Here is a 24,122-nt window from a genome sequence, read left to right as displayed (position 1 = left end):
GTTTGACCACAAGAAGAGCTAGGTGTGTGAGTTGGAAGCAGAAGCAGCATTTTCCTTTCTTTCAGATGGCACAAGCAGCAAATTGTTTCACATGCATTAGAGCAATTTCAACACAGCGCGTGCATGTTCGGTGCCACAGTGCCGGATGAGAGACAAGGGAACCTAGGGGATCTGAAAACATACAGTAAGAACTGCTCCCTCCACACACACTCTGCTCCTCATTGTTATTGCAGAGGATATAGCACGAGAAACAAGCCTGTAGCGCAGAAGTACGAAGAAAGAGGTGCCTGGTGGAAAAGGAAGGATAAGCGCTCCTGGTCTTGACTACTGCAGCAGTCAGGTTCCTCCAAGAAGTGATAAAAGTAACAGCTTCCCTCACAGCAGGTAACAAGAAAAAGAAAAAAGGTGCTTCACTGACCCCTAAGCCTAAGCAGGAAAACAGAGCTTTTGGTACAGTGAAGCTCTTTTGCAGGCTCACAGAAATGAAGCCTCTGGCTACAGCAAAACGAGGTCCCTTTAAGCTTCATTTGCATGAGCTATCAATAAAGCAGAACCTGAGTTGAAATGGGAGACAAAGATGCACATCTGTGTTTTGCATTCCAGTGGGCTTGTACCCTCAGAGATCTACACTACCCATTGCACACAGCTTCAACAGAGGCACAGAGAAAGATGTAATTTTGGCAATTTTAATTCTCCCCCCGCTCTATTATACAAAATATTTTACAATTAAAAACATTTTCCCCAACAGAATCATATACAGATATTTATAATCAACAAGATTCAGTACAGACAAGATGGAGAACTTCTGCACAAAGGAAAAACAATGACAGACGATCAAGTGAAAAATTAAGACTTGACCCTTTCCTCACTATATTCTGGGAGATTACATTTAGGCTTTTGTTCCTGTTGCATTGCCTCACGTCTGAGAGCTAGGATCTCTTCTTAACCCTACAGGCTAAGGGCCTCCACCCACGTCCCTAGCACAAGTACAACACACTGCTCTCAAAAGGCCCATGAAGACACTGAGACATTAGCATCTGGTTGTACCATGAATTTACTATTACCCAGAAAAGGGAACTGCTCTCCTCAGCTTTTTCTAGCAACCCACATATACACACATGCAAGCACATACATGGGGGAAGCATACTGAAAACCCAGAATGTTTCAATGTTTCACCAAATGGCAATCCCACCCCACCAAAGCAACCAGCCTTCAAGACATGTCCAGCAGGCAGTCTCTGCAGAATGGCTATCGTAATGTCTCAAAGCCACGCTGGTTTACTACTTCAGATGCACTCCGGCAAGACTTGCTGTTTTCCCACTTTGATCATCTGCTTAGCAGAGTGCCAGTCAGCCACGGATATGATAGTGTGAACTGCTCAGAGATGCTCAGGCCACAACAGACAGGTAGGGGAAGTTCCACGCTTCAGCAGGAGGTCCTTCAAGAAACGGCTGCCATTGGTCTGCCCTACCAGAGCAAAGGTGTGTGTGAACCCTAGTGAACATTTTCTGTCTAGGGAAGGTCACTGCTGGGCTGGGCCAAACCTGCACTCACAGGGGAGCCCATCCCAGCGTCACTGCTGGAGGCCAAATGCCTGAAGCAGTGTGGGAAGATCATGGGCATCAGCTGCCCTGTACAGGTCACTCTGCCCCAGCATGGAGAGGGCCATGCGAAGAGTGCTCCAGATGTTGTCAGACATAGCGCCTTGCTGCCCCCGTGGACCTCGGCTCTTCTGCTGCATGTGCAAAGCCTCTAAGAAGTGCTCCACAGCCTCACTGTCAACATGAGAACATACACACGCTTATTGGAGAAGATGGTACATCTCAAACTCCCCTCCCCGTTTGCTTCTAAACTGCTACTTCTTCCCCTCCAAAACAGTTTCACCCTCTTCATCAGATCTTTCCCCAACTCCAAGCCCCCAGCCCCGAGTTCCCCCTTTTCCCTCTTAACAGAAACTGAAGTCCAGATAGCCCCTACTCCAAGTGGATCTGCCTGACACTTTGTTCTCAGGGCAGATTTCACACAATCTCTCTTTACCTATGCCATGGGAAGGCTGCAGACAGCACAGCGCTGCCCTAGTAACCTGCTGCGGTCTCTCTCGGACACACATACACACACTCGTGGGTCACAGCAGATCTGCCCATCCTATGCTCACCGGTGGGCACCTAAGTTGATGCAGCTGATGCCCAAGTTGTATCGAGAGCGGATATATCCTGGCTGGAGCTCCAGTGCCCGCCGATATGCAGCCACAGCTTCCTCACTCCGATTCCCATTGGCCAGGGTGGCACCAAGCTTGTTCCAGAGAAGATGGTCCTGGAGGAGGGGACAGAGATAAACGGCTGAGACAAACCGGTTCTTTTTAAGCTCCAAGCCAACCCTCCCTAACCAACGTATCTGCCTTACTCTTCCACTTCAAAAGATGTGCCTCTCATATAAACAGCATCTCCACCCATAAACCTCCAGGTACCTCCAGCACCCCCACTCTGCCCTTTCTTACATTGGGGTGCACACTAAGTGTGGCACTGAAGCAATCCACAGCCCTCTCGTATTCGCCACTAAGGTTGAAAAGGACACCCAGGCCACACTGAACATCAGGATCAACAGTTGAGGGGTTGCTGCGCACAGCTGCTAAGAACAGCTCTTTGACCTCCACAAAAAGTGAGCTGGAAAAGCATGGAACAAGGACATTTGTACACGGTAGAGCAAGCTGACCTGCTGGTGGTCGCCACACTCACACTCACGTTCTTATTAGGAGACTGACCTTGGTAAGGGGCCCAAGGCTTCTTGCTTTAGTTAACTTGCACAATGCAGCACAGTTAGCAAAGACACTAAGTAGCATCCTAGTTTAATGCCGTCAGCGCTCTATGTCTACTTGATAAGATTCCCCTAACTCCCTCCCTCATACCAAGGTTAGTCTCTTAATAAGCGTGTGAGCCTGTCTTAAGAAACTGGCAGAAACTGGTCCTGTGGATGGGCAAGAGCCAAGGAGCAACTGAGTCTGTGCAAAGACAAGAGGTCAACTTGTGGTGACGAGGAAGAGTCATCAATCTTCATCCCCACGACCCCCAGAGACCACCGCCAGGAGACACTGCGCAAGCGCAGATGGGAGGAGCTTATGGAAATGACTCCTTGGAACTAATTTTAATATGAAGCGGGGACAGGTTATGCATATGTATAGGCACATTGTGAAACTTAATGCATATGTAACTCTTTACTGCATATAACCATGGCAAATTGCCATGTCGGGTGCGCACGACTTTGGTGGGACTACCCCCTGTGCTGCCCAGTGCTGAATAAACTTACCTACTTTACAGTCTTACTGACTGTAGAGTCCATTTTCCACAAGTCAGATAAGTTTTTAAATGATTGTTTATTTTGGAATCACTGTTTTTACTCTATATTTATACTATGCCTAGTTTAAGAGGGACTAGGGGAAACATTATAGTGGCTTTCCAATACCTAAAGGGGACAGGAAAGCTGGGGAGGGACTATTCATCAAAGAGTATAGTGATAGGACTGGGGGTAATGGCTTTAAACTAAAAGAGGGGAGATTTAGTTTAGAGATTAGGAGGAAATTCTCCTGCTGAAGAAGAGTGAGGCACTGAAGAAGTGTGAGGGGTGGTGAGGCACAGGAACAGGTTGCCCAGGGAAGTTGTGGATGCCCCATCCCTGGAAGTGTTTAAGGGATTTAACTATTTCTTTTCTTTTTGTACAGTCGGCTTTCTCAGAAAATTTCTCAGTGTCCAAATTATTTTGGCCTAGAGTAGATACAATTCTCAGTGTTCTTTGAATTGAGTTTTGGAGTCCTTTCAAAAGAAGATCTGTGGCGAATAAAGCAAGGAACCCAGAAATTGTCTCCAAAGTAGTAAGAAGTGTCCCGCCACACATGAACCCTGAATGATCATAGAATCATGGAATCATAGAACAACTTCAGCTGGAAGGGACATTAAAGATCATCTAGCTCCAACTCCCCTGCCCTGCCACCCACTAGGTCAGGTTGCTCAGGGCCTCATCTAACCTGGTCTTGAACACCTCCAGGGAGGTGTGTATTTGTATACTGTACATTTGCATCCACCCACATGAGCCTAGAAAAGGACCACAAGTGGCCGACGTTTGTTTTAAAATAGGACAAAGCCCAGCAGATGATAGATAGCACTGCACGCTGTAGGTTTTACTTCTAGCTATAAATACAAGAACAGAGTGGCAAACAGGAGTTCAGCACTCAGACAGACAAACTTTGCAATACAGAGCTGCACAACTGCCACAATAGGACTCAGAGAGCGCAGCTGACATTCAACAGTGATGTTTCAGTACTGCAACTCTGCATTCTCCAGGTAAACCAGTATATGGCAAAACAGTTTCTGAAATATGTGATCCCACATCTTGCAATTAATTGCAAATTATCTTGAAAGTTACTCTGTCATGTAGTTTTTAGTGTGCCACTTTGGAAGTAAAGAGTAAAAATACGATCATAATCTTGAAGGAACTCTGAACAGTAGATGGGTCATCCTCCAGGCAGTTCTGTGGCTTGCAAAACACTGAACTACAGATTCTTCATCATTCCTTCTCCTGTATCTCTCTGCTTCTGGTAGCTTGCATCTTCATGCCCTATTTGCCTCTTTACCCAACAAAAGATGTCGTTTGTGTTCAGTGATGTTCATGGAATTGGTAAAGAACAAAGAGGGCCTGTTGGGATTCCTTGCATGTTTTTGGTGGTGATAAACCACATCACTACTCAGTACGCCAGAAGGCACTTAGCTACCTGATCTAGCATTTAAGTCAGCCCTGTGGTAGAAGTAGAATGTACCACACGGCACCTCTCAAGATTATTATAATGTTTTGGAAGAAAGGGTTTCTTTGGAAGAAAAGGTTTTTCCATTCTGATTGAAACACTGTGACTTCAAAATAAACATCACCTCATATCAAGATAAAAAGGGTTTAAAAATCCTCGGGATTTCCTATTGCGGTCAACCAATCAATTCAAATTTATCAGAAATTTCCATTTGATTATATATTTGAGAGCATTATAAGACAGTAAATTGTTACTATGATCAGTGCCTTAAGATAGAATCAATATTGTGATAATTCAGTAAAGTTTCCAGGTTTGTGTTTGGCCACGATGATAGCAATATCAGCATGCTCACCAAGACTTTAAGTCTGGTTGAATGTCACAAATGGAATCGTATACTTCCCTCATGGGAGAGAAGGAGCAATATATTTATTGATATAATGCAATGCTCTAACAAAGCTTAATCATAAATAAGACGATGACTTAACAAGATCATGTTGAGTGACATCACATTGAGTCATGCCTGAGACTAATGTTACTGACAAATGAAAATGGAAGGAAATAAAACCTTTCAGAAGACTTTGAAATCTTTTTCATTGATCTGACTGGGTGAACCATTCTCTTAATACACAGAAATCTCATCACATAAGGGCAATATTTATCTGTTAAACCACAAACAATCCATAAAATACAGACATTCTTGCCTGCAATATCTTCTTTATTGGTTACAACGCAAAATGGAATAGAAGAAAAAATTGTAGAGGTCATTGTGAAGCAAGAGCGTTGTAAAGAAGAATATAAAGTCAGCAATTCTGGTTATATACTATATATGTGCTTATGCATATAGCAACAGAAGCAATATGCAACACTTTCACATTACATGGTTTAGTACTTTGGAATGCTAGTTACAGGTTTAATAGGTTACACACCCTGGCACGTCTCTTATCATTGAGGTTTTTTTTTTATATGACTAAATATGATAGCTCTTACATTCATTGGCATCATGGGGAAGGAGAACAGTGCAAGACAGGACTGAGAAATACACATCTGCAGCATAGCATAAAAGAGAGCTCGTCCATTCAGTATTTCTATGGCATAAGGGGAAATAAAAAAAGCAGAGAGATCTAGGTTCCATCCTTTTTGCTAGGGCTACATCTACCCTTGGGATTTCAGAATTTGCAATCCATCAGTGACCATGCCTTCCAGGGAGAAGGGGACGCAGAAATGAAAGCTTGTCATTGAAATTGATTGCTCTGTAACTTGGAAGGTGTTCATGCTCTCGTGCAATGTAGCGAAAACCACTTCCATCGCTATGTTCACACAAGAGCCAGGCACCTCGCTGGACTTTGTGAGAAGACGCCATGTCATTGTCATGACCCCTAGCCAAATTGGTTGCTTCTGTTATCACCCTGCTTTTCCCTTGATATTGGTCATGTTCATAGATAGTGATCTGTGGATGGTGCAAATTTTCAGTAATCAACATCAGAGAAGTGATTTTGTCATTCATCTCTTTACCAACAACGCCATGCTCTCCCTCCTCAAATACGATTAACCGGCCTGTATAGTTCATGTGCTCATAAGCCACCCAAGGTTGTCCAATCACTTTCACTGAGGAGATGCAGTCATTCCAATCTATATCTTTCAGATTGGCAACGTTTCTGGTGAGTTCTTTGGAGTACCCCTGGAAGTTGTTGTGCTCATAAATGATGATTTTCCCCATCTCAGCAGTGTTTCCGTAATTTGGACTTGTTGCTGTAGAAGTTAGATGACAGCCTGCAGAAAAGGAAAATAGAAAGCAAACAATACTTGTGAGAAGCCTTTCCACAAAAGACAGAAGACAATGGAACAGAAAAAAGAAGAATGGGACAATTAAAACAGTTCTAACAAAGAATGAATAAAACAGCTGCTGGACAAGACTGAGGGTATGATGTAGAAATTTGAATTTGGAAGAAAAAATAAAGAGTGAAATGAGATGTGCATCAAATCTATTGGGTCTTAGTTGTGTTTATTGGTTTACGTATGTGTTCAAATGACATCTAAGTTTAGTATCTTATTGGAATATCCTATTCAATAAATAATTAAATAAAATAAAGGACTGGTGATGAGTGTGGGGGCCTGGAGAGGGCTGTCCTGGACAACCCTCTTGGAGACTGCCAACATTCAAGCTACCCTTGGAGTAAATTAAAGTGACATAAAACTTTTCAGTCATTTGGTGTTATTAGCTTTTAGCAAAAGTTAATAAAATAGCAAAAGCTATTCTCGCAGAAATTGATTAAACCTTGTTATCTATAATGGGAGCTATTTAAATCTTGTTATTTCACAAAGGGCTGAATAGCCCATAGCATAGGAGAGAGAGAGGAAGATAGAGAAAGATAGAGGTAGAGGAAAGGTCCAGATTACCACCCTGGGTTCCAGCGACGTCTCTGGTCCAGTTCCTGTTCTTTCTGCGATGGTGGTGGGTGCACGCAAAGCCCTTCTGAGTCGCACTGTTTATAAGCTGGACCCAACTCCAGTTCCCACTTTGTATACTAATTACAGCTAGTCCCCACCTCCAATTCCTGCTTTGTATGGTACTATGTGCAGCCTGTGCCCCACAATCTTCTTGAGGGGAGGGAGGAATTGGGGTGGCAGATTGCTAATACCTTTCCTACTGCAACTGCCAGAACCACGGACACCAAAAGATATCTCAGAAGGTTACCCAGGATAAGGAAGTTGGCCTAGAAAAGCACTATCTGGCCCTAGCAGGATCCTCTTTTCTGACCGTATCACCCTTTTCTGCTGAGTTTTTGAGACATTCTTTTGTTTTAGCTTCTTAGTCTCTTACAATGAGTCTTTCAATTCATGATTTACAATGCATTTGAGAATTATTTTAGAAATAGGTGTTGGCTGTTTTGACAGCATTTCACAACTCATAATATTGTATGTAAAAAACATTCAATTAACTTCTAAACGGAAGTGCAATTTATTGGTTGCTAGAACACTATTTTATGACTTCAATGACTTTGATGACGTTTAATGACTTATCTGTAGTATTACTGCTAATAATAATAAAATTATTATTAAATAAACCAGTTAATTTCTGACAACTTAGAGATTCTAGTCCCAAGATTCTCTTGTAAAATATTTTATTTCACCCCTTGCAATTTCTGTAGCAATGTCTCCTTCCAAGCCCTCCCTTTACTAGGTATGGTTATCCTGTAGTGTTCTTCTCATTACCTGAAGGGTGCATCAAGCTTCTGTAAATGACAGACATCAGATCCACACATACATGTTGTAGCTCTCATCCCCAAACTAAAACCTCTTCCTTTCCAACTTCATTTCATAGTAGCCACCCAAGAAGCCATTTAAAGTTTTCACATAAAAAGCATGCATCTCACCTCAATGCCAGCTTCTCAGATGTGGAGAGTTGTTGGCACTTCCTCCAGTCTGGTGTGTTCATTCACAAGGCGCAGCTCACCTAGATTTATAGCTCACACAGAAGTCTTGCGAAACACACCATCAGAAGTGAGAAGTAGTTGATATCACCCTTAAGGATCAGAGTTCTTGTTAAACCTAGTGAAACTTTTTTGTTTTTCTATTTCTACTTCCTGCTCTGGTTCAAAAGGCCATTGAACAGCAACCACCTTGATAAAATTTAGTCTCTTGATTCTTGTTTTTCTTTACTCTCTAGAAGTCAACCAGACCACAGTAATAAAAGCACATCAAACATTTTGTGATGGATAGACTGTAGAATTTTTTTCTTGCTGCATTTTACATTTTTGCTTACTTGTGAAGCGCATCTAATACACGTTAGTCTTCCAAAGGGTTTCCATGTGACATATGCTTAGGAGAAAAAGGAGGGTTTAAAATCTTTGGAAAAGAGGGCGGGCTACTCAGGAGGACTATAAGGATGTTGCGAGGCTGTGCAGGGACAAAATTAGAAAGGCCAAAGCTCATCTGGAGCTCAATCTGGCTACTGCCGTTAAAGATAATAAAAAACGTTTTTACAAATACATCAACGCAAAAAGGAGAACTAAGGAGAATCTCCATCCTTTACTGGATGCGGGGGGAAACTTAGTTACAAAAGATGAGGAAAAGGCTGAGGTGCTCAATGCTTTCTTTACCTCAGTCTTACCGGCAAGACCGGTTGTTCTCTGGATACCTGGTACCCTGAGCTGGTAGAAGGGGATGGGGAGCAGGATGTGGCCCTCGCTATCCATGAGGAAATGGTTGGCGACCTGCTACGACACTTGGATGTACGCAAGTCGATGGGGCCGGATGGGATCCACCCGAGGGTACTGAGCGAACTGGCGGAGGAGCTGGCCAAGCCGCTTTCCATTATTTATCGGCAGTCCTGGCTATCAGGGGAGGTTCCAGTAGACTGGTGGCTAGCAAACGTGACGCCCATCTACAAGAAGGGCCGGAGGGTAGACCCGGGGAACCATAGGCCTGTTAGTTAGACATCAGTGCCAGGGAAGCTCATGGAGCAGATTATCTTGAGTGTCATCACGTGGCACTTGCAGGGCAACCAAGCGATCAGGCCCAGTCAGCATGGATTTATGAAAGGTAGGTCCTGCTTGACAAACCTGATCTCCTTCTATGACCAAGTGACGCGCTTGGTGGATGAGGGGAAGGCTGTGGATGTGTTCTACCTTGACTTCAGTAAGGCTTTTGACACCATTTCCCACAACATTCTCCTCGAGAAACTGGCTGCTCATGGCTTGGACCGGGGTACGCTTTATTGGGTTAAAAACTGGCTGGATGGCCGGGCCCAAAGAGTTGTGGTGAATGGAGCCAAATCCAGTTGGAGGCCGGTTACTAGTGGAGTCCCCCAGGGCTCAGTGCTGGGGCCGGTCCTCTTTAATATCTTTATCGATGATCTGGATGAGGGGATTGACTGCACCCTCAGTAAGTTTGCAGATGACACCAAGTTAGGTGCGTGTGTCGATCTGCTCGAGGGCAGGAAGGCTCTGCAGGAGGATCTGGATAGGCTGGATCGATGGGCTGAGGCCAACTGCATGAAGTTCAACAAGGCCAAGTGCCGGGTCCTGCACCTGGGGTGCAACAACCCCAAGCAGCGCTACAGGCTGGGAGATGAGTGGCTGGAAAGCTGCCTGGCGGACAAGGACCTGGGAGTACTGGTTGATAGTCAGCTGAATATGAGCCAGCAGTGTGCTCAGGTGGCCAAGAAGGCCAACAGCATCCTGGCTTGCATAAGAAACAGTGTGGCCAACAGGTCTAGGGAGGTGATTGTCCCCCTGTACTCTGCTCTGGTGAGGCCGCACCTTGAGTACTGTGTTCAGTTTTGGGCCCCTCGCTACAAGAAGGACATGGAGGTGCTCGAGAGAGTCCAGAGAAGGGCAACGAAGCTGGTGAGGGGTCTGGAGAACAAGTCTTACGAGGAGCGGCTGAGGGAGCTGGGGTTGTTTAGCATGGAGAAGAGGAGGCTCAGGGGAGACCTCATTGCTCTCTATAGGTACCTTAAAGGAGGCTGTAGAGAGGTGGGGGTTGGTCTATTCTCCCACGTGCCTGGTGACAGGATGAGGGGGAATGGGTTAAAGTTGTGCCAGGGGAGCTTTAGGTTGGATGTTAGGAAGAACTTCTTTACCGAAAGGGTTGTTAGGCATTGGAATGGGCTGCCCAGGGAGGTGGTTGAGTCGCCATCCCTGGAGGTCTTTAAAAGACGTTTAGATGTAGAGCTTAGTGATATGGTTTAGTGGAGGACTTGTTAGTGTTAGGTCAGAGGTTGGACTAGATGATCTTGGAGGTCTCTTCCAACCTAGACGATTCTGTGATTCTGTGATTCTGTGATATGTTGATAGCAAAAATATTACTATTTAAGATATTAGAGGTCTTGCTAAGAAGTTTGCAATAACTAAAATAGCATTCTTTTTGATTAAAATCTAGCAGTCTGTGATTGTTCCCAATCCCCACTTCTCAGCTAAGATCATACTGGATGTGCCACTCTTACAGGCTCCACCGAGAGCCATCTCCATATTGTTACAATTGTGAACTCCTCAAGTAGCTTGTTAACTGCCGTCTCCCCCATGCATGGATATATTGCCTTGTTAACATGTAAGTTATTGTCTGGAGTCCATCCATCCCGAGGATGTAGAGGTAGCTTTGTTAGCATTAGAATGATTTTTTTCCTTACCTCTTCCTTTTCTTTGAAACAGTATAGTCAGGTCTCTGCAGTCACTTGGCAAAGAACAGGGGTATAGGGGGAGTTGCTGTCTGAATGTGCTTTCACTACAATCATAGTTTAAAAAAAGCTTCCCTCTGACCTGTCCTACCTTGGACTTGCATTATTACGCACTTGGAGTCCCTATATTCGCTGACAATATTCAGGTGACAGAGGTGGCAATTGAATAGCTTGCTTTAAACTCACTTTCCACCTACCCTTCTACGTAGCCATTTGAGAAGTCACAGGGACGCAGAGCTAGTAAAGCAGAAGGAGGCAGCTCTGGCAGAGCTGCAGTAGGAACATTTTTAACTATTTTCTGAATTGCAGTTTTACTCTGAAACATGTTCTCACATATGTTAATTGGTTAGCGTGCTGACAAGCTATGCTACTGTGGAAGGAAAACAGGAGATCTTTGCTAGTTCAAGAGCAATCCAGATCTTGCAAATATCCATAGCAGTGAAAAACAGAAGACTGTTTTTCCAGAAACATCCATCTCAGAATTTTGAAATCAAGCAATAGGCGGATAAATTACAATGATGGTGTAAATATATATATTTATATATATATAAAATAGTTTTTAAAAAAAAAAAAGAAATGCTGCAATAGTGGTAAATGCAAATGAGCAAATGTTTAGCTTCACTGAAAGATTTAGGATGATGTTTAAGTGACCCCTACTGTGGGAATAAAAATGTTGTTTTTGCAGAGTTACATTGTTTAAAGGTAAGGAATGGGGTATTGAGATATGCTTGCAATGATAAGAAAACTTAGCAGGTGACCTTGTAAAATGCAGACAACCAGACTCCTTAGAACAATTAGGTGAAAATCACGGTGTTAAGTCAAGTCAGATAAGTGAAGAAACATTACCGCTTCAAACAGTAAAAAAAGTCAAAAGAAATTTGAAATGTAACAGGCCGGCAACTGGAGGCCGTGCATTGTCTGTGAAGCATCAGATAGATTGTGAACCTGGATTACCCACTCAGTGGGGAAACAGGGGAGGGTCCCGTCATCAAAAAGTATATAAACTGTGTTTTGGAACCAGTAGGCGCACTCCTGCTTGTGGGACGCCCGCCATTGCAATTGCGAATAAATTACTACTTCACTGAGATCCTCGCCTGAGCCTAAGTTATTGGCTACGAAGTGTTTCTCACAATTTGGGGGCTCGTCCGGGAGCCAGTCGCCTACTGGGGAGCCCCACTGCCGCAGCAGCAGGAAGGCATGCCCCGCTAATTTCAGCGGTCCTGTGCATCGACGGCGGCGGTTCTGCGGAGAGCTGACAGAGGGCCCGAGACTGATGAAAGAGGCAGGATCCGTGAAGGAGTGGGGAAGGGAAGAAGGCAGGCACTCTGGGTTTGAGAATTGATCCGGTAACTGTGTGCACAGACCAAGGTAAGAAATATTAAGTATTGCATTGGGGGTCGGGTGAGACTCTGTGATGTGTGATTGAGACGTACTTTTGTACGGAGCGAGTGTGGAGTCCTGATCTGCGGTTCCCCCGGTGGAGCCCGGTAGCTCCGCGAGGGGCGAAGCCAGAGAAGGACGAAGCATGAGATAAGGGAGAGAAAGGAAGAGTCTAGGGAAATTTGGTGTACGGTAAGCCCTGGCACAGGGAAGTACCTGGCAGTACACCAGGGAAATTTGGTGTACAGTAATCCTTACACGGGGAAGTGCTTGAAAGTACACCAGGGAATCTGGTAAACTCATAGGTGTGCGGTACCCCTTGCACGGGGAAGTGCTTGGTAGTACACCCCCATTTTCCAGAATCGGAACATTAGTGTGTGGTACCCTGCAGGAGGGAAATTTCTGTAGTAGCACACTGACAAGGGCTAGGAAAAATGGGAAATATGAGTTCCAGGGGACAGGGAAATATCCCTGGGGGAGTGCCTACCGAAAGTTCTTCCTGAAGAATTATAAGAAATTGGAAAAATAATCTCAAAATTAGAGGAGATGATAAAAGGAAAAAAAAAAAAAAAAAAAAGGTTAAATATTGTGTATTAGTCTGGACAAAAGAACCAATTAAGGAAACAGCAGTATTTTGGCCAAAATACGGGCCTGATGAAAATTCAGGCTTTAAATTTATGTGTAAACAATAAGATTCCTTTTTTTTTTTTCGGAAGAGGAGCCAAGTTATGCTCCCTATAATCCTAATATTGAACCGGTGGCAGCAGCAGTTGCTCCAGGAAGGGAGACAGGGACTGACATTAACACTGTCCCTAGAGAAGAGCGTACTCTAGGCTCTGGCAAGAATTAGAACAAGGTAGAAGAGGCACTGAGAATTTTGCCTTCCCTGATACTAACAGTACTAACACTAACTGTGAATCCTCTTAAGTGAACTTCCCCTGCTCCTTACCAGCAGAGAGGTTAGGAGTTTTAAGGAGATGAAGTCTTTAACTGAGGACCCCAGCAGGCTAGCTGAACTATTAGACCAGTTCCTAGGACCTAACTTATACTCTTGGGGGGGGGAATTATGTATATAAATATGCTGTTTACAGGGAAAGAAATGGGAATGATCAGGAGGAGAGCTGCTATACAAAAATGGGAAAGAGCTCATCCTCCAGGACCAGGGGTAATACCAGCAGGGCAGAAATAACCACTTGCCGACCCTGGCTGGAATAATAATAGCGTGCAACACCGAAATCATATGAGAGACTTGGGGTCAGAATGAGAAAGTACTTGGGGATGAAACCCGAGGACTCGGTATCCCAAGGGCTCTTGAAAGTTCATTTTGTGATTAAAGCCTGGCAAGATACACAGAAAATGCTCCAGAATGTGGGGGGATGTAGTGAACAGTCACTGGAGGGCCCTTCTGCGGGAGGCCCTGAAGGTGTGTGTCAGGAGGGGAGATGAGAAGGAAAAGTAGAGAGTGAAACTAATCATATTGACAGTGTAGCAGGTAGTCAGGCAGAGGGTTGGAGAAAGAGGAAGAAAATTTTCAGAAGGAGTCAGGGCCAGGATGGAAAGAAGAGGAAGAGAGATGAAGGAATGGCAGACAAGGAAAGAATAGGAGGAGAGAAGGAAAATGGGAAAGTACAGGCTGGAGAAAGATGAAAAGAAGTGTTAAAAAGGGTTATTGAAGGTGTTAAAGGTGTGGTATGTAATGTTTGACAGAGCTGTTTTTTGAATGAGTTGGGAAAGTTGAATGAGCAGGGAAAGAGGATGTAGGCACTATCTAAGTAACAGTCTAGAAGTTTTGGTATATTTGCTGTGGTGTTTGGTCAGTTTCCCAAGTATCGAGAAGGGGGGGGGGGACGGGGGGGCAGCCTGCTCCACCAGGGGCCTCTCCACAGGCCGCAGGGGGCTTCGGCTCCGGCGCCTGGAGCGCCTCCACCCCCTCCTTCTGTGCTGACTTTGGTGTCTGCGGGGAGGTTTCTCACTCCTCGCTCTCCCAGCTTCTGTTGAGCAGCAGGTTTTTGCTTGTTTGTTTGTTTGTTTGTTTGTTTTCATGGATGTGCTCTCACAGAGGCACGGACTGTGTTGCTCGTGGCTTGGCTCTGGGCAGCGGTGGGCCCCTTTTGGGGCCGGATGAAATTGTCCTTTATCTGCCACGGGGAGGTTTCTGGATTCTCCTCGTGGGGAGCTGCCACTGCAGCCCCCCCCAAACCTTGCCATCAAACCCAATACACTGGGGCAGCTAGGTCATTACTGGCCTGTAAAGTATCAGGGATTAAATTAACTAATGAAACCCTAACAAGTGATGGGGGTAGAAGGGGCTGGGATAACAGTGCCACCTTTGGGGGATACCAAGCTGAGACTAGGGGATAAAATGATCTCTGGGCAATTATTGTATGTACCCAAGGCAGGGACTAACTTGTTGGGAAGGGATTTGATGATGAAATTGGGCATTCAAATAGTAAACTGTTACACTGGAATAACAGTGTTATTAATGGAGTGCTCTCAGGCCCTGAGAGCAAAGATATATTCACCTCTGACTGGAAAGACTCTGAAGTGGGGGTGGAAGCAACAATACATATGGACAGTTTTACCTCAGGGGTTTACAGGGCCACCGATTTATTTGGGCAAAGTTCTAGAACAGATTTTGGAGCAATTCCAACCTCCCAAGGAGGAAGTACTGTTACAAAATGTGGATGATCGTTTATTGTCAGGACAAGAGAAAACAGTTGTGAAGGAAGCTACTAACAAGCTATTCAACTTTCTGGGAAAGCAGGGCTTGGGAGTATTGAAAAATAAATTACAATATGTATAAAGAAAAGTCAGGTATTTAAGGCATCTAATGTCTGAGGGAAAATGGAGAATAAATCCAGAGAGGATTCAGGGAATTGTTGAAAACTAAGAAAGAATTAAAAAGTTTTAAGAGAAAGATTTTTTTAAGGAATCAGGAGCCACGAAGTCTGAGGGAAAATGGATACTCCCTGATGGGAGAGAAATGCTGAATAAAGCACCAATGAGGCAAATATTAATAGTTTTACATCAAGAGAGTCATTGGGAGGTGCAAGCAATGTGTGATGTTGTGCTAAGAAAGTATGTCTGTGTAGGAATATACACTTCAGTGAAGCAAATATGCAGAGGATGTACCATATGTCAAAAGGCAAATAAAAAGGTCATTCATAACTCACCTAGAGGGGGACGGGAGCCAGGGATTCGACCTTTCCAAAGTATACAGGTAGACTTTACTGAGTTACCTAAAGCAGGGAGATTTAAGTACTTGTTTGTCCTAATTGACCACGTGACTGGATGGGTGTAAGCTTTCCCCTCCGTGTCTGCCACTGCAAACACGGTGGCTAAGGTATCACTGGAGCAAATAGTCCCTAGATATGGGATAGCTGAAAACATCAATTCAGATCAAGGAAGTCATTTCACTTCACAAGTACTGCAAGGGTTAATGCAGGCCTTAGGGATTGAGTCAGATTTTTACACCCCCTGGCATCCCTCCTCTTCTGGGAAGGTAAAGCGAATGAAGCAGATATTAAAGAAGCAATTAACTAAATTAGTGTTAGAAACCCAACTTCCTTGGGTAAAATGCTTACCTTTAGCACTCCTACAGGTTTAAACAGCACCAAGAAACGATATAAGAATTTCACCGTATGAGATGCTGTTCGAATTACCCTATCTGGGCAGAAGGGATGAGATACCACAATTCAAAATGAGAGTTTTCTTAAGAACTGTATTCTGGGGTTGTCCTCTTCTTTGTCATTTCTCAGGACCCGTGGGAAATTGGGTCCTGATTCAGACCTGGAAAGTATCAACTCCGGCCTGAATGGGAAGGACACTTCCAAGTACTACTAACCACTGAAAAAGCCATAGGAACTGCGGAAAAAGGTTGGGCTCACTATACTCGAGTGAAGGCATCCGTCGACCCTAGTACCTGGGAAGCTGTTCCTACAGAAGACTTGTTGGAAGCTGAAATCGAAGAGAAAAATCTCATAGTGGACTCTGAGCGGGATAAGAGCTTGCAATTGTAAACTAACCTTTTATTTTCACAGGTAACTAATGAGTGTGACTTGTGATTGAGAGAAAGGACAGACCTATAGTGAATTGAATTGTTCCCAAGGGGGGTTTGTTATAGTAGTAGTGTATATCTTATTCTTTGTATTGATAATTATTTGGAAACCTAAGGTTTAAAAATAATGACAGGGAAAAATCAATTATTAATTTTGGTTTTAGTGATTGTAGGCCTCAGAGAAAGCCTTGGTCAATTGGCAACTTGGAAAAGGCATGACAGATAATAGTAAAATGGGATACCCCATAAAAATATGGATGAATGTGACAGAGGGTTATGTACCACAATCTGTCATGTTTGATGCTTGTGAGGTGTTAGCTTGTGCAGATTTAAATGCCCAACAACAATTGAGCAGAGAGAACAAATAATTGGGAGAGACCCAACAGCCAGACTGAGAATAGCTGTATGGAAACAATTCTCTATTTCCATCAGAGAAAGGGAGAAACTCAAGGAGAAAACAGGAGAGAAAACAGGAGGCCCTCTTTGAAATGCGGCAGTTCAAACATTTGAGATTGAAACAGGGTATGGGGATGTGAATGCCTGGATAGAATGGGTCAAATATACTGTCCAGAGTCTCAACCATAGCAATTGCTATGCTTGTGCCTCGGGATGATCGATTGCCCAGATAGTGCCCTGCCCATTGAGGTGGACCAAGGATTCCCAGGGGATGCGACGTATGATTGCATTGTACCAAGAAAAGACTGCCTGGGGAAATGAGGCCTGTAAGTCTCTCTCTTTGCTGTTCCCTTCCCTGCGTGATAGAAATATCAGGGTTCCCCCTGCATTCTCTACAGCTATAGGTAACCATACAGCTTGCCTCTCACAGCAAGGTGTGAGTGCTACCCGGCATCTGGGAGAATTTGCCTTGTGCACGAGGACCTTGAATGCTACCAAGGACTTGATGGGAAACTGCTCATGACTTGAGATCCCCAGGGCAGATCTCTGGTGGTACTGTGGAGGGAAGATCTTACGGTCCACCCTACCATCTAACTGGGGAGGCACTTGTGCACTTGTTCAATTAGCTATACCCTTCATCCTGGCATTTGAAAGAGAAACATCACAAATACCCAGAAGAAGTAAAAGAAGCTTAGGAGTATCATTTGATGATAGAGCATACATAGATTCTATTGGGGTGCCTTAGAGGAGTTCCCGATGAACAGGAAGCCAAGAATCAAATTGCTGCAGGGTTTGAGTCACTGTTCTGGTGGGCAACAATCAATAAGAATGTGGATTGGATTAATTATATTTATTATAATCAGCAGAGAATCATAAATTATACAAGGGATGTGATAAGCGGAATCGCTGAACAACTAGATGCCACCAGCAAAATGGCTTAGGAAAACAGAATAACATTAGATATGATGCTTGCGGAGAAAGGAGATGTGTGTGTGATACTGAGCAACCATTGTTGCACTTTTATACCCAATAATACAGCCCCGGATGGCATAGTAACTAGAGCATTGCAAGGGTTTACCACCCTTGCCAGTGAATTGGCAGAGAAATTAGGCATATTTACATCCTTGATCGTAGTAGCAGGAGTTTTGACAGCCGTTGGTTGTTGCATTATCCCCTGCATAAGAGAACTAGTACAGTGGTTAATTGAAACTGAACTATTGGAACAAATGACCATGAAGCCACCACCTTACTCAGATAAGGTGATGGTATTAGAGGAGATGGAAAGCAAAGAAGGTGAAGAAGAGGAAGATATCTACCAAATTACACCTTAGAGAAAAGTTTTGCAAAAATCAACAATTTATAAAAAAAGAAAAGGGGGGAATTGTGGGAATAAAAATGTTGTTTTTGCAGAGTTATATTGTTTAAAGGTAAGGAATGGGGTATTGAGATATGCTTGCAGTGATAAGAAAACTTAGCAGGCGACCTTGTAAAATGCAGACAACCAGACTCCTTAGAACAATTAGGTGAAAATCACGGTGTTAAGTCAAGTCAGATAAGTGAAGAAACATTACCACTTCAAACAGTAAAAAAGTCAAAAGAAATTTGAAATTTAACAGGCCGGCAACTGAAGGCCGTGCATTGTCTATGAAGCATCGGCTAGATTGTGAACCTGGATTACCCACTCAGTGGGGAAACAGGGGAGGGTCCTGTCATCCAAAAGTATATAAACTGTGTTTTGGAACCAGTAGGCGCGCTCCTGCTTGTGGGACGCCCGCCATTGCAATCGCAAATAAATTACTACTTCACTGAGATCCTCGCCTGAGCCTAAGTTATTGGCTACGGAGTGTTTCTCACACTACTGCCAGGTAGGACGTTACTGGAGAAAATGGGGAGCTGAGGCAGGGAGAGAGTTCACCTCCACCAAAAGAAGAGGGCCACTAGCTTCACCCAAACCCTCCTGCTGCATCTCTTTAGTTACTGCTTGTCTGAGCCAATGCTGTGCCAAACTCACAGAACTAAGGTAGCACAAAAATGTGGGGTTTTATTTGTTTGGTAGATTTGGCTGTGTTTTGTTGTTGGTGTTGTTGTTTGTTTTGGTTTATTTTTTTGTTGTTGTTATTGTTTCGTGGGGTTTTTTTTTTTTTGGTTTGTTTTGGTTTTGGTTTTCCACATGGTTCATTCCTTTGCTATTCTGCAGAGGTTGGAAGCAGAGCAATAGAAACGTACATTCCGGGCTTTGGAGGAAAGCAGCAAGACCTCAGTTTCTAACAGCAGCTATCTGTGCAATCAGCTTTACTGTATTGCCAAATTGCACCATTTCTTGTGCTGCAATGATCTCTCCCTGCTGAACTTGTTGCTGCTGGAAAGTGGAAGTTCCCACTCCACTCTACCCACCCTCCCCCTCCTTTCCTGCCACTTTTATTTCATGCCAAAGAGCAGGGGGTTTGGGCATTTGTTGGGCTTCTCCATAAGTTTAACTCAATAGTACTTCATTTAAAAAAATAAAAAATAAAAAAAATCCCCAATCAAAAAACAGGGGTTAGAGGTTGGAAGTAATTTTCTACTGTTCCAGAAAGTTACCAGGCCAATGGAGGATCCAACTGGCCAGTCTTTGGCCAATCCTGCTCAGTACAGCCTGAATGACACTCATGAAAGGAGTTCACCCCCTTTCCTCTCCACCTGTGGCTCATTATCACCCCTGGCAGGATGGCTGTATGGTTCAGGGATTTCAGAGCAGTTGAGATGTGGTATTTCCTGTTAGGATATCTTCTATTTAAAAAATAAAGGTCACCTTCTGTATTTTCTATTCTGAATGCAACTGCACAAAAATTACTTGTAAACAGGAAAGGAACTTTTGGTTAGCTTTATTCCTCTTTGAAATCAAGAAGTATTTTATATGAAAAGTATCACAGAACCAGGAAAATCTCCACCATCAGCAAATACAAATTGAGATGTGCCAACACTTTCAGCAAGATACTCAAAAGAGGATCTGAGAATCTACTCAAAGGCTCAGACAGCAAGAAAATCATCCTAGCACCCTCTCAAGTGCCCAATTTTAATAGAACTACAGTTTGAGTGGGAACCAAAAGTGATCAAGGCCAGTCATGGAGTCCACGTCTAGAAAATTTAGATGGTGCAGGGGATTAAATAACGAGGGACAGTACTTAAGGTTACTAAGGTACAGTAATTCACAGTAGCAGAAAGGAAGCTTGAGATTTTAACTTTGTGAGGAGGATGTGGACTTACTGGAAGAAGAAGTCAAAATGCCAGGAACTGGATTTAAAAGAAGCTAAATTTCTTCAGTTTTCCTTTCACAGACATTTGTAATGGAAACATTAAGATTGACCTGAGTGGAGAATGAAGGGGTTGGTCTCTGAGTAGAAGTACCAAAAGAAATGAATAGCAGGAGTTTTACTGTAAGTGTGGCAGGTATTAGCGGCACCTAGATCAATGTCATCAAGCACGTCAACATGCAGCTTCTCAGGAAATTCAGATTAGAAGACGGAACAAAGAAGGGACAACCTAAAACAAAGGGATGGCCTCCACCAAGACTAAATAAAAGGATGATCTACAGCATCAAGACATTGTGGGAAGATAAAGAACGGGTGGAGCCATAAAACAGCTATGAAAGGAGACAAAAAAGGGTAAGTCCTAGTGACTGACAGAGGTGGACAGAATGAAAAGAATATCACTGTCAGCTTCAAAAGCATACAGAAGATGCATCCAAAACTAAGGGTCACTAACTTAAGAATCCTGGAGACGTGATACCAGCGTCTTTTATGCTCCATGTCATCACAAGTAGCACTCACACAAAAACTGGGAGAAATTTATCTTGGTGCTTCTGCAGCTGTAGCAATAGGACCACATAAAAACAGTCATTTCATGTTAAAACTAGATCAACCTTCCCCTCCTATGCCGCTTAGCACTGAGTTTTACGCCATATGTTTTATGCTACTGTGTAGCAACATTACTTGTTCCATTCTCAGCTAGAAGGGAACCAGCCTGCCCCTGGAGCTGGGTTGGTTGTAGCTAATTTGCACTTGTTAAGTGGGTCTGAACATAAAAGCATGCCAGCATCACATCTTACTGGTGCACTCTGAGATGAGAACTCCTCTGCACTGGGATCTGACCTTCAGCAGCTGGAGAAAAAGAAGGTCAGCTCCTCCAGCAGCAAACCAGCTTTATTTAGAAACTGCAGGTACAAGAACTAATCCTGGAGCTCTGCAAGCCTAAAATCAACATCCTGGATGCTCAGTTCTGTCTGAGGAAGAGGAAGGTTTTCCAAATATCATTGTGAACCTATGGCCTTACTTGTTCTGTTGATGACCTGTACTTTCTTTAAGTCCTCCTCTTTCTGTCTCCTCATCCCTCTGAGAAGAGACATGAGCAACTGATAGTCCAGGGCACTCATCTCCAGCCCCCATCCCTCTCTTTCCTGCTCCCTGTTCAGCACTTCCTGCTATCTGTCCTCTTAGCAGCAGCTGAACTCCTTCCTATCTGGCTGGGCCTGCAGCCTAGCCAGCAGAATCCCTTACAGGACTGCAGAGGCTGAAGGAGGAAAACTGTAGCTGCTGCAGCAAACGTTAAATTACACACTGACAATCTCTTTTATTATTATTATTTACCCTATGAGGTGTTTTATATTTGAAACTGCTTATCAGGGACTGCTGTATTATCCAGCTCTTCAAGCAATTCCTTCAATGTAAAAATAAATAAAATAAAAAGAACACCACCCTGGGCTGAAGAAATGATTAAGGCATCTGGCATTTCTGGCGTTAATATAAAGGAAAGCATTGTGCAAATTCCTCAGAAGAATATACACAATCAGGATTTATTGCCACCTCTCCCACAGATATACCTTCTCATAAACAAGGTGTTTAACAAAGGTACAAGCCAATCCTGCTCTCCATGCATGATTACACTGATCTAAGTACACACATCAATTCCTTTGATTTCTGCGCTCACCTCCCCATTTCTCCTTAACTAGGTTCTCAAGAAAGTGCTAGACAAAGTCCAGGGACCTGACCTGCTGTCATCCTTCACTGCACCTCAGCACTCCTCTACGCACAGCCACTCGTCCTCCTTTCTCAGCAAATGTGTAGCCTCCCTTTCCTTTCCAAAACACTCTGCCTTGTTACTTCTCCCCCAGACAAGGCCAACTGAAGCACAACAGCCACAGATTGCTCCCAGATGTTTTCCCAGGGGTCAGGTTGGACAGGCCCCTCCAGACTCACCTGAAGACATGAAAGGCAGCCATGAGGGCTCCCACCTCACCTGCCAAGAGTACAGGTTGGACAGACCCTCTATGAGATCATGTGCTGGTTACTTGAGAGCATCAAGATTGGCTACGCTGCCCCTGAGGATTTCCCTCACCCCCCATTGCCCAGAACAGCTACACCAGGAATGCGGGGCAGGCTCAGTGGGAAACGGGCACTAGCCGCTTCCTTGCAGGCCGTGAAGTGCCCCTCCTTCCTCACCCCTCAGTGCTGCAGCCATGTAATTGTCCCCAGCAGCTCATCACCAGCTGATAAAATGGACCCACTGCAAGCTCTCATGCGTACTGTCAGACACCGAGGGGACATACACAGACAGTTGCTCAGTTTGGATGAAGACAGACAGAAGTCCCTGCCAGGGCACTACATCCTGGTTCTCAATTTTGCCTACTGCTTCTGTTCCAGGCCTCGCCTGTTCTTGGTCACTGGTCAGATTAGCACCAAGACTTCGGTCCATGAGAGTTTAAGACAACAAAGAAGAACCAAGGGCTCCAATCACTGCCAGACAAGACTGAGATTAGGTATATCCAAATACATACATTTATTATCACTGATAGGTTCATTTTTGAATGAGCACAAGCCAAAAATTTACTTGAGCCAAAAATCAAGATGCTCAACCAGCATTCTTTACTGACAAAAGTGGAGCAGCTGCTGATTTTAATACCGTGCAAGAGAAGCAGGATGCCCCAACATCCAGAGGCATCAATCCAAAGAAAGATCTAAAGACCACGTTTTTTAGACCTTATTTTACGAAACATATATAACTTCTATTTTCTAAAGTATTTTGAAGAATGTAGACTATTATATTTGGCTTCAAAAATCACTGCTGTCAAACTTGCGTCATAACTCTGTTACACTGCTGTCACATCGCTGTTATTACAACTCAAAGTATTACTCCATCAGTAACACAAAACAACCCTGCCAAACCACCCAAACATTCCAACATCACAGAACAACACTTCAATACTTCCATTTTAGTCAACAAATTCAATATAAAATTTCCACTAACTGGGTAGCTGCAAGATATTGGGTTACGTGAAATGGAAGTGACTTACCAACCAAGTTCCTGACTTATTTTTCAACTCCTTTGTACAAGAGATAAATTAAAACACAAAATATTTTCAATCATTTGGAGTTATGTCCATTGAAAAATTATTGATCTATTTCATATTTATCTATAAAAAAAGATCACTCATCCTTTAGCAGGCAACCTCCATCCCAGCTACTAGCATCAAAATCAACAGCTGTGTTTCAGGTACTGCTGTAACTACTAATTATTTAGAGGGCATTTTCACTTTTTCTTGTGCAGAACATAATACTCATTTCTTTATGCAATGAGCAAGTTTCAGGATGCTGATCTGGTAGAAAACTCCCTAAGCAAAAAGAGCGGTTTTGCAGCCTGAGCCACCGTGCCCACCATGCGGAAAGAGAAGGGAGAATGAGCACTCAGAAGGGAGGAAAGTTCAGGACAAAAAGGACTGAAACGGCCCAGACTAGGAGGAATTTATGCTGTCATAAAAAACAAAGATATTCTTGCTCGCGTGCCAGTATGTTGTTTATTGAGTGATGCAGGCAACAGTGAGCTCCAAGGTCTCCCACATTCTCTTTGCAGGGCACCAAAGCTGGCAGTGGGGCTTCTTGTGGCACTGAGGAAAATCAAAAGGTACTACATATGAAATGTGTTGACACAAAAGCTTGGCAAAGGATCTCTGTGTACACACTCACAAGCTCATAAATAAAGGAGGTCTTTGTTTCAATGGCCATATTTTCCAGTGCTACGAGGATAAAAACAAAATGGATTTTCAAGTCGCTTATCTCATTTACACTGTGCTTTGTGCACAAGGAAGTAAAAGTCACTGAATGTAGCAGAGTACCACAAGGGAAGCTAAGAGTTGGAGATTGATTATTAAATATGAATAAATATTTATAAATAAATATTTATACAAAAATAACTAAAGGATTTTTATATTTTTCATAAAATTTTATTTTTATTAGGCCTTATACTGAGTTTATTTTTTAAAAGTGCATTTTTTTTTTCTCCCAGAG

At 43.6% G+C, this 24,122-nt stretch overlaps 1 protein-coding gene and 1 long non-coding RNA gene across 3 annotated transcripts; both read right to left on the bottom strand.

The window, feature by feature from the left end:
- Nucleotides 1–672: 672 nt before the first annotated feature.
- On the bottom strand, nt 673–2,666 carry LOC308188203. Of its 2 annotated transcripts, XR_013945242.1 has the most exons (3): nt 2,498–2,666; nt 2,156–2,313; nt 673–1,775 (listed from the first exon to the last, which is right to left on the bottom strand). It is a non-coding gene; the product is annotated as an uncharacterized lncRNA (long non-coding RNA). The 2 variants fall into 2 exon arrangements; XR_013945243.1 differs by lacking the exon at nt 2,498–2,666 and having other exon boundaries at nt 2,156–2,491.
- Nucleotides 2,667–5,975: 3,309 nt separating this feature from the next.
- On the bottom strand, nt 5,976–6,509 carry LOC308187657 (epidermal differentiation-specific protein-like; the record flags this gene model as incomplete). Its single annotated transcript, XM_080575848.1, has 1 exon — nt 5,976–6,509. One exon carries the CDS (start codon nt 6,507–6,509, stop codon nt 5,976–5,978), a length of 534 nt encoding a protein of 177 aa, XP_080431974.1.
- Between the last annotated feature and the right edge of the window lie 17,613 nt (nt 6,510–24,122).

Source organism: Anser brachyrhynchus, assembly GCF_964034855.1.
Source record: "Anser brachyrhynchus genome assembly, chromosome: 1".
Taxonomy (NCBI): domain Eukaryota; kingdom Metazoa; phylum Chordata; class Aves; order Anseriformes; family Anatidae; genus Anser; species Anser brachyrhynchus.
This window is presented reverse-complemented; position numbering and strand designations above follow the sequence as displayed.